Below are 15,861 nucleotides of genomic sequence, written 5' to 3'. Positions count from 1 at the left end.
GGTTCCAAATTGTGAATCTCATCATTTCTCCATCCTGCCCATATTTTTACTCAACTCTCATAATAAAATCAGAGACTTTAATCTGGTACAAAAGGATGTCCATAGGCAGATCAATCACTTGTCAATCACATCAGTTTCATCTGACAATTTCCAGAATGTACTGGGGAGTGTATTTCAAGCCTCATGACTTTTGGAAGTGTTAAGTCCTTTGAGCCTAGAATATGTCCTTTCTTCTTTAAATACTTCCTCCTCTCTCAATCATTACATATTCATGAAAGCTTTTCTGAGATTGAGTGGGAAGCTCCAGAGTAATACTTCTTTTTTTCATATTTATCAGATTGTGTCATCGGAGTGTAACCTCTTGGTTTGCCTCTTGCCAGTAAGATATCTACTAGCTGGAAACCATCTCTCTTATCTCTGCCTCACTTGTATAGAGCACCAAATAAAGGGATCAGTAAACCAAGATTAATAATCTACTCTTGGGATAATATAAAAGATTACCAAGTGTCTTAATGTTCTCCATATCAATTAGCTATTGATTGTTTGAAATCATAGAATTAAGCATTCAGAAGGATTTTAGGATTCTCTAGTGCAATAGTCTAAAAATATTTCCCATAACCTATAGCAACAGGGAATATTCATATATCCAAAACAACAACTCCTCTATATAATACTTAGAACTTGAGATGTAGTAAAAATATAACAAAATTATTGTCAGGTACTATTTCAATTCCACTTAAATATAGCAAAGAATAAAGCAAAACTTAATAATGCCCAAATAAATCAAATAATTAGTAAACCAAAAATAGCTACATGCTTACCCACAAAAATGATTCCATGGTACACTGACAATGACAAGATCTCCTACCTTGTTTAGTTCTCTGTAAACTCTGCACATTTTATAGATAGAGGCTTAGTCTTAGTAGGTAAGTGACAAGTCCAAACAAGTGAGTCTAAAGCTGGGTATAGAAGTATAGAACACACCCAAATATCATGCTGCTCTCTTTCTACTTCACCACAATGAGAAAGACTCATTCATTCTTGTGATCCCAGATTGCTTTGGTAAAAGGCTTTTACTAATGAATTCAATGAACCCTCTAACCTTCCATCTTAAATATGATACTGGTCTAGGATCCTATTGGAAGGGATCCTGAAAATCCTCAAAACTATACTCTGAATTAAAGTTGACAATGCTTCAATATAGAAATTTCATATATCTGTAAGGAGCTTTAGGAGTATAAATGTGAGTGAATAAAGATGATATAAATTTGGAAGAAGAGGACCAGGCTGATAAAAAAGTCGCACCATGGAACAGATGGTTGGCACACTGGTTAGATGCTGTGTGGGAGCACCTGGTTGGAATCTTAGCTGCTCCACTTCTGATTCAGCTTCCTGTTAATGCACAGTCTGGGAGAAAGAAGTGATGACTAATGTACATGAGTCTCTCTCGTCCATGTGGCCCAGCCCTGGCTCTTGTGGGAATTTGGGGAGTGAATCAGAAAAACTCTCTTTCTTTGTCTCCCCATCCCTTATCTCTATCCCTCTGAATTTCAAGTAAAAATGAAAAGTAAAAAGTAAATAAATTTTAAAAAGTCATGCCCCCAGCACCGCGGCTCACTTGGCTAATCCTCTGCCTGCAGCACCAGCACTCCGGGTTCTAGTCCTGGTTGGGGCCCCAGGTTCTAGTCCCAGTTGCTCCTCTTCCAGTCCAGCTCTCTGCTGTGGCCCGGGAAGGCAATGGAAGATGGCTCAAGTCCTTGGGCCCTGCACCCGCGTGGGAGACCAGGAGGAAGCACCTGGCTTCTCCTGGTCTCCCATGCTGATCAGCACAGTGTGCTGGCCGTAATGGCCATTTTGGGGGGTGAACCAACAGAAGGAAGACCTTTCTCTCTGTCTCTCTGTCTCTCTCACTGTCTAACTCTACCTGTCAAAAACAAACAAACAAAAAAAAGTCATGCCCCAAACTTTTGAAATAAATGGGTATGACAGAATAAATTCTTTGCTAATTTTTTAAAAAGTGAAATTGGTATAATATTTTATATGAATCTTTATTAAACATAAAAACGAGTTTTTTCTATTGCATATTTTGTTTTGTTCTGTCTTGATAAATAATAAGTACATACTCTCATATTTAACAAGTACAGGTAACATGATATATGATGATATTGTGAAAGGTCACTAGGAAAATCTCTGTATGAAATGCACTGTCTTCCTCAGTCTCATACTGTTACTCGAAAGTAAACTAGAGAGAGCAAGAACATTCATAATTTAAGAGCGTCAGAGCCTACAGGCTTAAAGTATTTTATTTAATTGAAGACAAAAAGCAAATGACTGAACAATTGGAGATTATCACAAGACCGTGATTAAGTCTGAAACATCAGTCAGCACAGAACTAGTGAGAAATTCATTGCGATTAAGAATCTCTTTGAGAAACAAGTTAAAACTAAGCAGGAGTTTGAATGAAGTCACTCATCAAATGTCAACTATTCATTTCTGCACTTGATCTTAGTCAAAAGGCCAAGGAGCGATCAGCTATTTATTTCTGATCCTATAAGACAGTTGCCTAAATTTACATAAATATAAATATGTATACACCCTTCTTTACCTTAAATTCAATAATTAATCAATGCTCAATTATGACAAATGTCACATATAGTCTATATTTTGTTAATTTAACAAATATTTACATATGAGTATTTTAATTTTAATCATTTCAATAAGGTGAAATTTGCAATAAATCCATTGTTACTATACTTTCATTTATTTACATTTTAAAAACACAAATTCTAATTCACTCTCATCTAAAATTTAATTTGATTATATGGAATGCATGCATAAAAATGTTAACCATGTTATTAAACATATGAAATAAATTAAATGAAGTATGTTAACACTTTATTCTTTGAAACATGGGCTTTTCAAAGTTTTTAAATATAATATAGTCAACCTATTACTCATGTAATTTGTATTGCTATTATTTAGAAAGGACCATATATTAACCCCTTTTATTTAAAAAATATTACTTTTCAAAAAACAACAAAATAAAATTCAAACACATGCAGAAGTTATTTTAAAGCAATCGATATCAGCCAGCATCTGCATTGCACGTCACAGCAGTGCAGTGGTAAACTTCTGTCCCCACTGACAGCCCTTAGTGAGAAAACAGTACTTACGCGTACATCATGGACCCAGGACTGGGGCAGCTTCTATTCAGTCACCATCTGATCTCTATCAGCCAGGTCAGGGCTGGGAGGATAAAAATAATGACAGGCATTGGCAACAAGAAAGGGAACAAGTCCTACAGGTTAAGTGACTGAAGTCTGCGGTCTTGATACAGCCCGATAAGAACATGATCAGTTTTGTGCCATCTGGCTACACACAATGAAGTAATCGGCAATATTTGCCTAGAGAAGCTCCAAGCGATAGAGTGCTCAGAGCGAGCAACTACCCATGACTCAGAAGGCCATACTTTTCCGGTTGGGGAGGTATGATCAGCATTGAGGTGTGGCCCCAATTCAAAAACAAACAAACAAAAAAACCAAGGGCAAAAACTCCACTAGAGCCAGAGATGACTCTTCTTGCTTATTCATGGGAAATGCTCATGTCTTCCCTGTGAGGGAATCATGAGGTGTGGTAGAGGGGACCACACCTGTCTACGGACCCAGGAACCCCGTCTCGGAAGCCCTGGTGGGGAGGTCATAAGCAAGCAGTTCAATTTGTCGGGACTTAACTTTCCTCACAAGTAGGAAGGCAGGACTGTAGGAGCTTTTTCTAATTCTATCCATTTTAGTGTTGAAAATTATAGATTTTATTGAAAGAGCTTATTTACCCTCAAAAAGGCACTAAAAGGAGAATAAGAAATAAACCAAAAAAACCTAAACCTTCTTTCCCACTTTCTCATTCTTAGGAATACCGTGGTCCATCTTTGTGGTGTGAGTTCTCCAGTGTTTATATATAAATATTTCCTTTCAATTCAGAGATTTTAGTCTGAATGTATGACCTTCTGAGATCAATAAATTTACAGGATAGATATTACAATTTCAAAGGGTTCACAATCAGGAAATACTAAAGAAACAAAAGAAAAAAGCTATAAACATGCATTTCTTTTATTCACAGAGTACCTTTGCTAAAATAGTACAAATATATAATAAATTCAATCTTAACATTAGTGTGCTGTACATTGTGATTTAATGCTATAACTAGTACTCAAACAGTATTTTTCACTTTATGTTTCTGTGTGGGAGCAAACTGTTGAAATCTTTACTTAATGTATGCTAAACTGATCTCCTGTAAATAAAGATAATTGAAAATGAATCTTGATGTGAATGGAAGGGGGGAGGGAGTGGGAAAGGGGAGGGTTGCGGGTTGGAGGGACGTTATGGGGGGGAAAGCCATTGTAATCCATAAGCTGTACTTTGGAAATTTATATTCATTAAATAAAAGTTTAAAAAATTATAACATCATAATAAAGCATTAATAGGAAATATATTTTCCAAGACATTTAACAAATGGAAAAAAGCAGTTTGAATAAATATCAACAATGTAAAAAAGATACATGACAGTATAATTTTAAGTAGTGATTGGGGACGGCGTTGTGGCGCAATGGGTTAACGCACTGGCTTGCTCCACTTCAGATCCAGCTCTCTGCAATAGCCTGGGTAAGCAGAAGATGGCCCAAGTTCTTGGGCCCCTGCACCCACATGGGAGAACCGGAAGAAACTCCTGGCTCCTGGCTTCGGATCGGTGCAGCTCCGGCCATTGCGGCCATCTGGGGAGTGAACCAGCAGATGGAAGACATCTCTCTCTCTGCCTCTTCTCTCTCTATGTAACTCTGACTTTCGAATAAATAAATAAATATTTTTAAAAAAGTAGTGATATACTGGATGTGATTTGCCAATATTTTATTGAGGGTGTTTTACATCTGATTCTTTAGCTCTCTCCTCACTTCTAAAGTTGGCATTTAGTACTGTAAGTTTCCCTCTCAGCATTGCGTTAGCTGTGTGCTGTGTGTTTTGGTATGTGATCGTTTCATATTCATTAAATATTTAAAAGTAAAAAAAAAAGTAGTGATAAAAATAAGTAATTCACAAAAATTAGCATTCACTTTATACTGATAATATCATTTTAACTTAGCAAAAGTAACTTTTTGGAGCATTGATTTTTTTATCTGAAGTAAAATATTTCAAAATCTAACAAAAGGGTACTAGAAAAATTATATAAGTTTCAGTGTATGAATATAACTCATTATTATTTTCACTGTCAAGTAATATAGTTTAGCTACAGAAGCACTTGAGCTATTGAAATTAATGTTATTTAAATATTCCTTTAAGATGGGTTTAACATTTACTTGAAATATTCCTCATTAATAAATTAGTATTTTCATAATCCTTATTTACTAAAAATCATAAAAATGATTTCAATCCTTTATATGAGCAAATAATAACACAGAAGAAGATAAACTCTTTGGCTTAACTGGAGGAAATTAGGAAGGAAATATTAAAGAACTGGAGGAAATACAAGAAGCTCATCCACATTAGTACATGAATCAGCTTTGAGGAATCAAGAAGGAGATAAGAGCTGTGTATGCATTTCTTGTCTTTGTTAATAAAATTATCATTTTCTTATTAAGTTATAGGACTTGGGGAAGAGAAATTTGAGATATAGAAATATATGTTTTAAACACATTTAAACAGCTAAAGATGGTGGTAGAAGCTATTTCATTTTTAAAAGCTAAAAAATAGAAATTTAACAGTCTCCCTCAAGAATTTTTCCTATTGGGTCAATATTTAAAGTTATTTTGTACTTGGTTTTAAAGATGGCATTTCTTTGTTTTTGTTTTTCCCCCTTCTTCTGCTTCAATGTAAATGTAAGCTAGCTCACTTTTACTCTCTGAGCTGATGTCTTTTTCAAGGTGGGGTTGCAGTATAACAGCATCTTGAAGAAGATGTCTGGATCTGGTTCCTGGCACTGTCACTAATTACCAATGTGAACTTGAGAATATTCTTAGCCTTTCTACATCTCAGTTTCTCCATGTGTAAATTGGAGATACTGGTTGTATCTAGTTTAAATGAGATAATAGGTTTAAAGTACTTAAACAGTTTCTGGCACATAATAAAACCCTGAAAAATGCTAGGTAGTTTAGTCTCTCAAACTCTGTATTCATTCCCTCTAGAATTAGTAGTGCGTTGTCAATTGTCTTCCATGGACTTAAAATGTGGTATTTTCCAAACTTTTATGTTACATTGCTTTCTTTTCAGCAATGTATTGTCAGTAATTCTTACCTTTAATTGTAAGAAATAATAGAATAATTGATCTGTTATGTTCTAACCAATGTAGCATATGAGGATTGTTAAAGAATAGTTTTCACAAGGTTGGCTAACTTATGGTGAGGTTTGTTAGGGATTAGTAATTTGTATCATAAAAGTAAAATTATTGCATGTAAATTTTATTTCTTTGGTTCTTAGAACCCTCCAACACATGTTGCCACCTGGAGTAGGTACCGCACTGGTTTCTACGGTTGAAGTGCTGATTGATTTATTATGTCACAAGACAATTAGTGTATTATGCAAAAGGTCAATGTGGAAAAGTCAACAATATGATGACATGATACCAGGACATCAAGAGGAAAGTTAAGAAACTCCCAAATTAATTGTGCTTCTGATTGTCCATAATCAAAGGAAAGAAGGGAGAACTATAGCTTTTAGGATTGACTCTATTAAAAAATTAGAGATATTTTTCTATAATTGTAGGTATTGTAATAAATTAACCTTTTGGTTTTTTTATTTGAGAGGTAAAGTTACAGACAGAGAGAAGGAGAGACAGAGAGAAAGGTCTTCCATCCGCTGGTTTACTCCCCAGATGGCGGGGAACAGTCGAAGCTGGGCTGATGAAAAGGAGCCAGGAGCTTCTTCTGGATCAGGGTGCTGAAGTACTTGGGCTATCTTCCACTACTTTCCCAGTTACATTGGCAGGGAGCCTAACTATTTCATTTTAGAGACTTTGTTTTAAATCAAAATATCTATTTCACAGATAAGAGAAAGAAATCACGTTTACATTATCACTATAAATAGAATATAAATAGTTTACTTCATTATAATCATTTTCAAAGTTGGAGACATATTCTATTATAACTCAGATATAAAGTACGAAAACAATATCCTTGCTGGCAAGTACCTGTAATACTCGCTACCAAATGTATCTATCAGTTTCAACCAGTACGGTGAAATTGCAGGAAGTAAAACAGATGATTCTTTGAATAAATTCCTCATGGTTTGGGGGATCTCTATTTTGCCAATATGTAGTTTAATCAAGTGAAATAAAAAATGAAGAAGCTATTGATTTTGATACCCTAAAAACTTTCACAACTGAAAAATATTACCAAATTTCAATACTTTTCGTATTTGAAAATATTGCTATTTAGTAAGTTACTTTATAATGATTATAAAATATATTTTAACATTTTTATTTGTAGAGTTCACTTCTTTATACTTTGTGATCCAACTGTCATGTAGCTAAGTTTTCCTAAAATCTTTGCAGCTATGAAAAAAGAATAGTGCTAACATATTGAATAGACTAACATCAGCAGCACTGATGAAAATATATTCCCATTAATCAAATAGCCATTTATTTTCTTTCTTTAGGGGATGTTATTGGAAAATATTGTATGTATAAATTGTTTGACCCTTTGGAAAAAGGAGTTTCTATTTTTTATGGGCAAGAGTAAATATACTTCATATTTGCCCTCAAAGCTCACCATTTTTAAAATTTATATAAGGAGAACATATTTCATGATTTTTGTGATAACATACTTTCAATTTACTTTATAATCACAGACTTAATCCTTCCCTAAATAAATAATTGAATAACTAGAAAGTAGAAACACCACTATTCTGCAGGAGTATAGAGAAAGACTATAAACAATAATCACATCTCAAAATGTCAATTTCACTCATATACATTACTTTTTTGGGGTAATTTCTATATTAGCTACCAAAATCAGAGAAAACATATGTTATTTGTCTTTTTTTTTGGGGGGGGTCTGGCTTATTTCACTTAGCATTATGGTCTCCAGTTTCATCCATTTTGTTGCAAAAGATGGTATTTCATTATTTATTATGGCTAAGTAATATTCCATTATACATTTCCTTTGGGTAAATTCCCAGGAATGGGATAGCAGGGTCAAAAATTTTCAGAAATCTCCAGTTTGTCTCCCGCAATGTTTGTACTAGTTTACATCCTCACCAACAGTGTATTATGGGACTTTTTTCTCCATTTCTTCACCGGTATTTGTTGTTTTTTGATTTGGATATTATATCCATTCTGACTTGGTAGGTTTTATTTGCATTTCCCTCATAGCTGGTGACCCTGAGCATTTTTCCCATGTGTCTGTTGACCAAATGTATTTTATCCTTTGAAAAATGTCTGTTAATATCCTTAGCACATTACTTAGCTGATTGTCTGTTTTGTTGCTGTTGAGTTTCTTGAGCTTCTTATATATTTTGGGTATTAATCATTTATCAGATGTATAGTTTACAAATATTTTATCTCATTGTGTTTGTTGCCTTTTCATTTTGTTGAATTTTTCCTGTGCTGTGCAGAAACTTAGCTTGATGCAATCCCATTTGTCTTTTTTTGTTTTTGTTGCCTTTCTTCAGTAATTTCTATTGTAATAGAACACTTAATTAATTTTAAGGCAAATTTCTGGAAATCGCTTTATTGTACTCAGTAATATATCCATAGTTTATAGATTATCTGTTTTCAAAATCATGTTTTCAGGGCCAGCGCTGTGGTATAGCAGATAAAGCTGCCTCCTGCAGTGCCAGCATCCCATATGGGTGCCAGTTTGAGTCCTGGTTGTTCTACTTCCAATCCAGCTCTCTGCTGTTGCCTGGGAAAACAATAGAAGATGGCCCAAGTCCTTGGGCCCCTGCACTCACGTGGGAGACCCAGAAGTTGCTCTTGGCTCCTGGCTTTGGATCGGCACAGCTCTGGCTGTTTTGGCCAGTTGGGGAGTGAACCATCGGATGGAAGATCTCTCTCTGTCTCTGTCTCTGTCTCTATCTCTCTACCTCTGGCTCTCTGTAACTATGGCTTTCAAATAAATAAATTAATTTTTAAAAAATCATGCTTTCAACACTGGTTCTCTAAAAGGTCTAGGTCTATTAGACAAGGACTTAATAACATCTGTGTTAACTTTTTTCATGTGGTTGAGGAAGTCTAAGAATGTGTGTTTCTAGGGCTGTATGTAATAACCTGTATCTAATGACTAACACTTGCTAACTTTAAAAAGAAAAATTGAGTCTGGTACCTAACCTGATAAGCAGCTTGAAAGCTAGAGCCTAGGGTATGTAATAAAGGAAAAAATAAAATAACATACTTTGTAATGCCAAGGATCCTTCTACCATAAAATATAACATTAAAATTATCCTCTGAATATGATGATAACATCAAAATCAAATGGCAAAATCACAAATGGCCAAAGTGATTCAAGAAGACTTTCCCTGAGCCTTCACTGACAGTATCCATCTTCAGAAAGAATAGATAGATAATTAATGTCTGAGATCATTGGAATATCCAGTGAACAAGGATTAGCCAAATTCACCATCAGAAAAACAAACAAAACACACAAAAAAATACCATCTTGAAAACCTTTCTGAACAGTACACTTACATCATCATGCTAAAGGTGAGATTGCATTTCTTTCACAATGATTTCCCTACATCAAGCTTATGAACTGGAGACTCTGCATCTGGGTTTTTAACTTCATCTTCCATGTAAAGGCATCCAGTTTTCCAGGCATATTCTTCCCCAGGAACTGGTGCATTTCCTAGACTATAGGAGTTATCACTGCCTTTCTTTCTGATCAGGATTCACTTTGTCATAGAGCCATGATATATTTTCTGAATTTCTTATTGTGCACCATTTACTGTCAGAGGGACAAGTGGCAACTTGCTGGCCCACAGGTTGAAGCTTTGTACTAAGTTGTTGCTGTGGATTCATTCTGAGAGGAGGAGCGTGGTGGGGGTAAGAGACGCGGTGTCACCACACAGGCCCCGGGAGTCCAGTGAAAGCAGGCCAGAGGTGAGCAGCCCACAGACTCATTTATTTCAGTTGGTACAGCAGCTTATATAAACAAGGAAGCCAATCCGGTCAAGGAGTGGTTCATGCCTTAACCAATCACAGAGCATTGCCAGGAAGGCTCCGTTGCCAGATGGGTTTTGAAGCCATTCCTGAGTAACTGATGCTTGCTTGCCAGTGGCCATCTTGGCATGGCCTTCTCATTTCACCACACTGAGTCTTGCTGAAATGCTTTTATCCAATTTAATTGTTTATTTCCTGGAGCAATTTATTTCTAACCTTCAGTAGTCTCATAATATTATCTGTTTGATCACCTAGGGTATTTTCCTAAAAACATAATGAGGGTGCTAGCTGGAAATGGAGCAGCTGATACTTTTCCCTGTAATTGAGTCAGCAAAGGTGTGAAAGGAGCCACAGGATATAACCACAGGAATTCTTTGGCACTAATCTAAGACATAGAGTATTTCTTCATTGGATTTGTGAACTGAAGGCAATGTTTTGTAGGCATAGAGCTAGGTTGCTTTTTAGAATAGAGGGAGGTAACTGTTTAATAAGAAAAGCTATGTCAGAGATGTCCAAAAAGAAAATCCTTTCTTTCTCTAATCTCTTCCAGGAAAATAAATAAAAAGAAATATGATCAGAAAGCTAGGGAGTCTGGATGATAGAACTGAATGTCATCTCTAAATAATGAAGATAACATCTCTAGATGTTTTGTTCTAGATAGAGGGATAGGTGAATGGATGGATAGGTGATTGGGTAGGCAGGTAGATAGATAGTAGATTGATGATAGATAATTTCAGGATTTGGGTTAGATTCAGGGTCCACTGAAATATCTCAGTCTGGTATATTGAAATTGTCATGAAATTTTGGTTGCACAAGCTCATTTAAGAGTGGGAATAAGAAAGGGAAGAGATGTGCAATTCGGGACATGCTCAAGCTGACTTACCTCAAATGGTAGAGTTAGAAACATACCAGGGGATTCCAATTCAATCCCATCAAGGTGGCGTGTACCAATGCCATCTCACTAGTCCCAGTGATCAATTTCTGTTCACAATTGATCATAATGATAGGACTAAGAACCAAAGGGATCACATAAACAAGAATAGTGTCTGCAAATACTAGCTGATAGAATAAAAAAGGGAGAGAACAATCCAACATGGGAAGCGAGATACACAGCAGACCCGTAGAATGGCAGATGTCCTAAACAGAATTCTGGCCTCAGAATAAGCCCTTAAGGCATGCAGATCTGGCTGAAAAGCCCATGAGAGTATTTCAGGCATGGAAAGCCAAGACACTCTGGCAAAAAAAAAAAAAAAAAAAAAAACTACAACAAAAAACCTACATGAAAGATCTCCGCGAGTGAGACCCCAGGGGAAAGAACAGGTCATCAAGTACCTTTCTCTGAAGGGAGGAGAGAACTTCCACTTTGACTACGACCTTGTCTAAATATGATCAGAGTTGGTGAACTCACAGGGCTTCCATAGCCTTGGCAGCTCATGACAAGAGCCTAGGGTGATTACTGATGCCATAAACAAGAGTGTCAATTTGTTAGGTCAACAACAGGAGTCACTGTGCACTTACTCCTCATGTAGGATCTTTGTCTTTAGTGTACTGTACATTGTGATTTAATGCTATAACTAGTACTCAAACAGTATTTTTCACTTTATGTTTCTGTGTGGGAGCAAACTGTTGAAATCTTTGCTTAATGTATGCTAAACTGATCTTCTGTATACAAAGAGAATCGAAAATGAATCTTGATGTGAATGGAAGGGGGGAGGGAGTGGGAAAGGGGAGGGTTGCGGGTTGGAGGGACGTTATGCGGGGGAAGCCATTGTAACCCATAAGCTGTACTTTGGAAATTTATATTCATTAAATAAAAGTTAAAAAAAAAGTTTGTGGAAAACTAAATTAAAACTTCATTTTTGTTAAAAAAATTTTAGAAGATATACATAGGTTTTCATAACATACATCTTGGATCTATCATACACTTCAGATTCACAATATATGCTATGATATATAACTTATTAGGAACCATCAAGACAGATGACATTTGAGATTATGTTGATTGATTGCATTCTGGTAGCCTATGTGTAGTGTATAGGAGCCATTAGTGCAAAAATCTGTTGCTCAAATGGTTCTTGCTTTCTTGATGGTTGATCCTTATCTTGAAGCCTCAGGGAGAAGGTGCACAGGGACAATGATTCCTCCATGTGGGAAAGATATTTGCAGATTTTCAGGGTAGTCTTGATGGTGCATACACCCTTGTACTATGCTTTCCTTCTTTACTTTTTTCTTCCATTTATGTCTTTTTTTATAATATGCTTGCAACTGTACTACCTTCTGTGGATAAAACTAAATAACCTGGACAACAAAAGAAGAAATAAGGTGAAGAAAATTAGGAAGAGGAGAGAGAATAGGAGAAGTAGAGAAGGAGAAATGGAAAAAGAAAATCAAGCAGGAAAAGGAAAGGTAGGAAAAAAAGAAAAGCAATGAAGAAGGAGAATAGAGAGGGGAGGGAAAGTGGAGCAAGAAAAGTGGAAGACAATCCAGACCACAATAGAAACATTTTCTTGGCCAAATGGTTCAGTTGTCACAAAATCCTAATGAGAAAATGAAGATCTACATTTAGATGTTGCACACATACATGGTTGCACATCCAAATGCATATATAGTAAATATATTTTTGCATGTGTTTATCTCTAATTATTGAACCATTATATCTGTATAGTCATGAATCCATGTGGTCATCTAAACTACTCAAACCATTGCCATTTTTAGAAATATTCAAGTTAATAATTCTTTTAGAATTATGAGTCAACATTTCATTTAGCTGTGCTTTTAGTCAGTAACAATATTTATTGATAACCCACTATATGACAGTGTGCTAAGTGCTGAATGCACAGTATTCACCAAGTTTAATTTCTGTTTGCAAGGACCTTACAATTGAGCAAAGAACAATATCAAACAAATACAGTGAGTATGTGATGTTAGTAGAAATACAAACTGTTATTGGAGGATAGCTGATTAACACAGCAAAGAGTCTGAGAAGCCAAAGAAGCAACATTTCCTCACTGTGAATATTCACATTGTTTTATTTCATTCTATATTTGAATTATTTTCATTCATTTTTACCTTGCATTTCATATTGTGACAAATAGTAATATCTTTAGTCTCTGTAAAAGCTTAGTAAGACAAGTATGAATATGAATCTACAGAATATTTTGTAGACACAGTAAGTTTGTACATTTTCATAATTCATTACACTCCATATTTATCTCAAAAGGGAGGAGATATAGGAGACAAGGACAAAGGAATCTTTACCCAGTGCTTTATTTTATATATTAGACACACCTAAGCCAAAGGACTCATGAGAGGTTCTGGAAACAGAAGTCCAGTTTTTGTTAAACTGTGTTCACAGCTACAAATCATCCAGTGCTCTCCCATTGTTCTTTCAGCTCTATTTAGGTACTATCATACCTGAGTCTCAAGAATTTTAGTAAGTAACAGCAACTATGAGAAAAGTCATCATTTTAATTCAGATTCTACCTCTTGGATACCCAATGTAAAACAGGTTTGATTTTTCATTTTCTTCCATGAAATATAGGATACATCACTAGGAGACCACACTTTTGCTCAAAACATATGGTCCACATGGAGAAGACACTTAGAAAACATTTCAACATAATAATCAGGTTAAGAAATAGTTTGATCCTTTTGCTCTTTAGTAAATAATATGGAACTAAGATATTCTCTCCAACTGAGCATTTGCAAATGGTATAAAATTATGTATTATTTGCTTCTGGAATTGTTAACTTTTTCAAGCATGGACTAAATTTGTTCTGGTAATTGCCAAGTGATGTATAGGAGAATGCTATCATACGATTCATTCCTTGGACAACTATAAATTTGCCTTATAACTTTTGACTAATACTTTCTATTAAATGGTTAAATGGTATTATCATACCAATTTAAGCTACTTAGACTTGGATGTAGAATGCTATAATTTTTATGGAAAGTGTGATTTCAGAAATTGTATGAATACAAATTTTCTGAGGATAAAATTCAGTTAACTTAGGCAATTAAAGCCACATTGGAAGGAAACCTTGAAAGAGTAACTGAGATATTTTGACTATTTCAAATATTACTCTATTTTATTTTCATGAGAGAGATAAAGACAGTGGTCTGCCATCACTGGCTCACCCCCCCAAATGCTTGCAAGGAAGCGTTAGTAGTAAAAACAGTCTCTTAATGGCTTTGTATGTTGTCTTTCATCAAGAACAGGCTCAATGAAATTCAAACTCCTCTAAGAATCAAACTCATCCTAACCTCATTTCCCATGATACATAGCTATCTTCATGAACCTTCATGTGTAATTAAACTTTGTCATCTTTAAAGTCTGTGACTCATTGTAACTTTGTACATTCTCTTCTCTGACCATAGCCTTCTTCTCACTGGGGTGTCCTCCCTATTATTTTCTCTCACTCAAATGTAACACTTTACAAAAGCCCAACCCAATTACCACCTCCTTAGTGAAATCTCTGACACTTTAGGATAGCAGTTCAAAGTGCCCTTCTGGTTACAGACTGCATGGACTCAAATCTTTGCTTTGCTCCTAACTATGCCACCTTGGCCAAGTCATTTAAACTTTCTGTGCCTCAGTGTCCTAATCAGTAAAAGCAAGATGAAAATAGTGTATATCTTTTGGAAGAGATTCGAGTAGCAAATGAAATAATGAATGTAGATGACTTGGAACATTATATAACAAAAAGTAATCACTCAATAAACATTACGTTATCGATAATTTAGTGGTGCTAACAAATTATTCTCAGACTCTTAGAGCCTCCTCTAGTAGATTTTTCTATCTTGTAATCCATGACACACAGTTTAGACTTTAATGAGATACAGCTTTGTATTACTAACCAGTGCTCTATATATTCTTGCTTTGTCTCTTCAATTGCACTTGAAATCTTAAAGAGCAAAAAAAAATTTTTTTTTGCTTCATAGATGTCTTCTAGTGTATAGGAAATGCCCATTTTAGGTTGTCAATTAACACTTACTGGCTGATTTGTTTTATTCCATTCCAAATTATAATTCCTATTTATGCTTTACATAATATCTAGAAGTTGGAACTGTTATTTTCCTCTTTTACGTTGACCTTAGAAATAAAAAATAACTCTCCATGCTTAAAAATTGCATTTTTAGTTTTCTATAACTCTTTAAGGACTTTTTCTCTCCCATAACTGCTAAAAAAGGCATCTTACAATACAAAATAAAATTCCTTTAAATAATTTCCATGTTTTATTGATGACAGATTTAGGTTTTTGTAGGAGCTTCTATACATATTCATAGCTTGATAAAGAGACTAACTCTGATGTGTATTGACATCCACTGCTGCTATAAAGCAATGACATACTAAGTCTTGGAAAAGTAGCATATTTTGCATGTAGGAAATAAAGGGTTATATTGTCTATAAGGAATTTAAAAACAAAGGAAATTTATTGAAGGTAATGTAGTTACTATGATTACCATGCACCAACCATTCTAAACATCATTGATACAATGTTCCTCCCTGTTGAGAGTAGACTACACCCATTGACACCCCGCCCCCACCATACCTCCTACATCATTGCTCTGAAGCTATCTTTCCGGGAATTAGGATTTTCCTGGTCAACATGAGGATTCTGACCCATCTTAGCACAACTTTTTTTTTTTCTATGTTCTACAGAAATCATTCATTTACATCCAGCAGAGTATGCCACAGACACACATACACACTTTTCACAA

General features: G+C 35.3%; 1 protein-coding gene across 1 annotated transcript in view; it reads right to left on the bottom strand.

Moving 5' to 3' along the window:
* Positions 1–15,861, bottom strand: part of TMPRSS11F (transmembrane serine protease 11F) — an 84,093-nt gene that overhangs the window by 62,850 nt on the left and 5,382 nt on the right. The window contains exon 2 of the mRNA XM_008267796.4: positions 3,174–3,246. Within this exon, the coding sequence (XP_008266018.1) occupies positions 3,174–3,184 (11 nt within the window). The 5' untranslated portion in view covers positions 3,185–3,246. The remainder of the gene's footprint in view (positions 1–3,173; positions 3,247–15,861) is intronic.

This window comes from Oryctolagus cuniculus, chromosome 8, assembly GCF_964237555.1.
Source record: "Oryctolagus cuniculus chromosome 8, mOryCun1.1, whole genome shotgun sequence".
Classification (NCBI taxonomy): domain Eukaryota; kingdom Metazoa; phylum Chordata; class Mammalia; order Lagomorpha; family Leporidae; genus Oryctolagus; species Oryctolagus cuniculus.
This window is presented reverse-complemented; position numbering and strand designations above follow the sequence as displayed.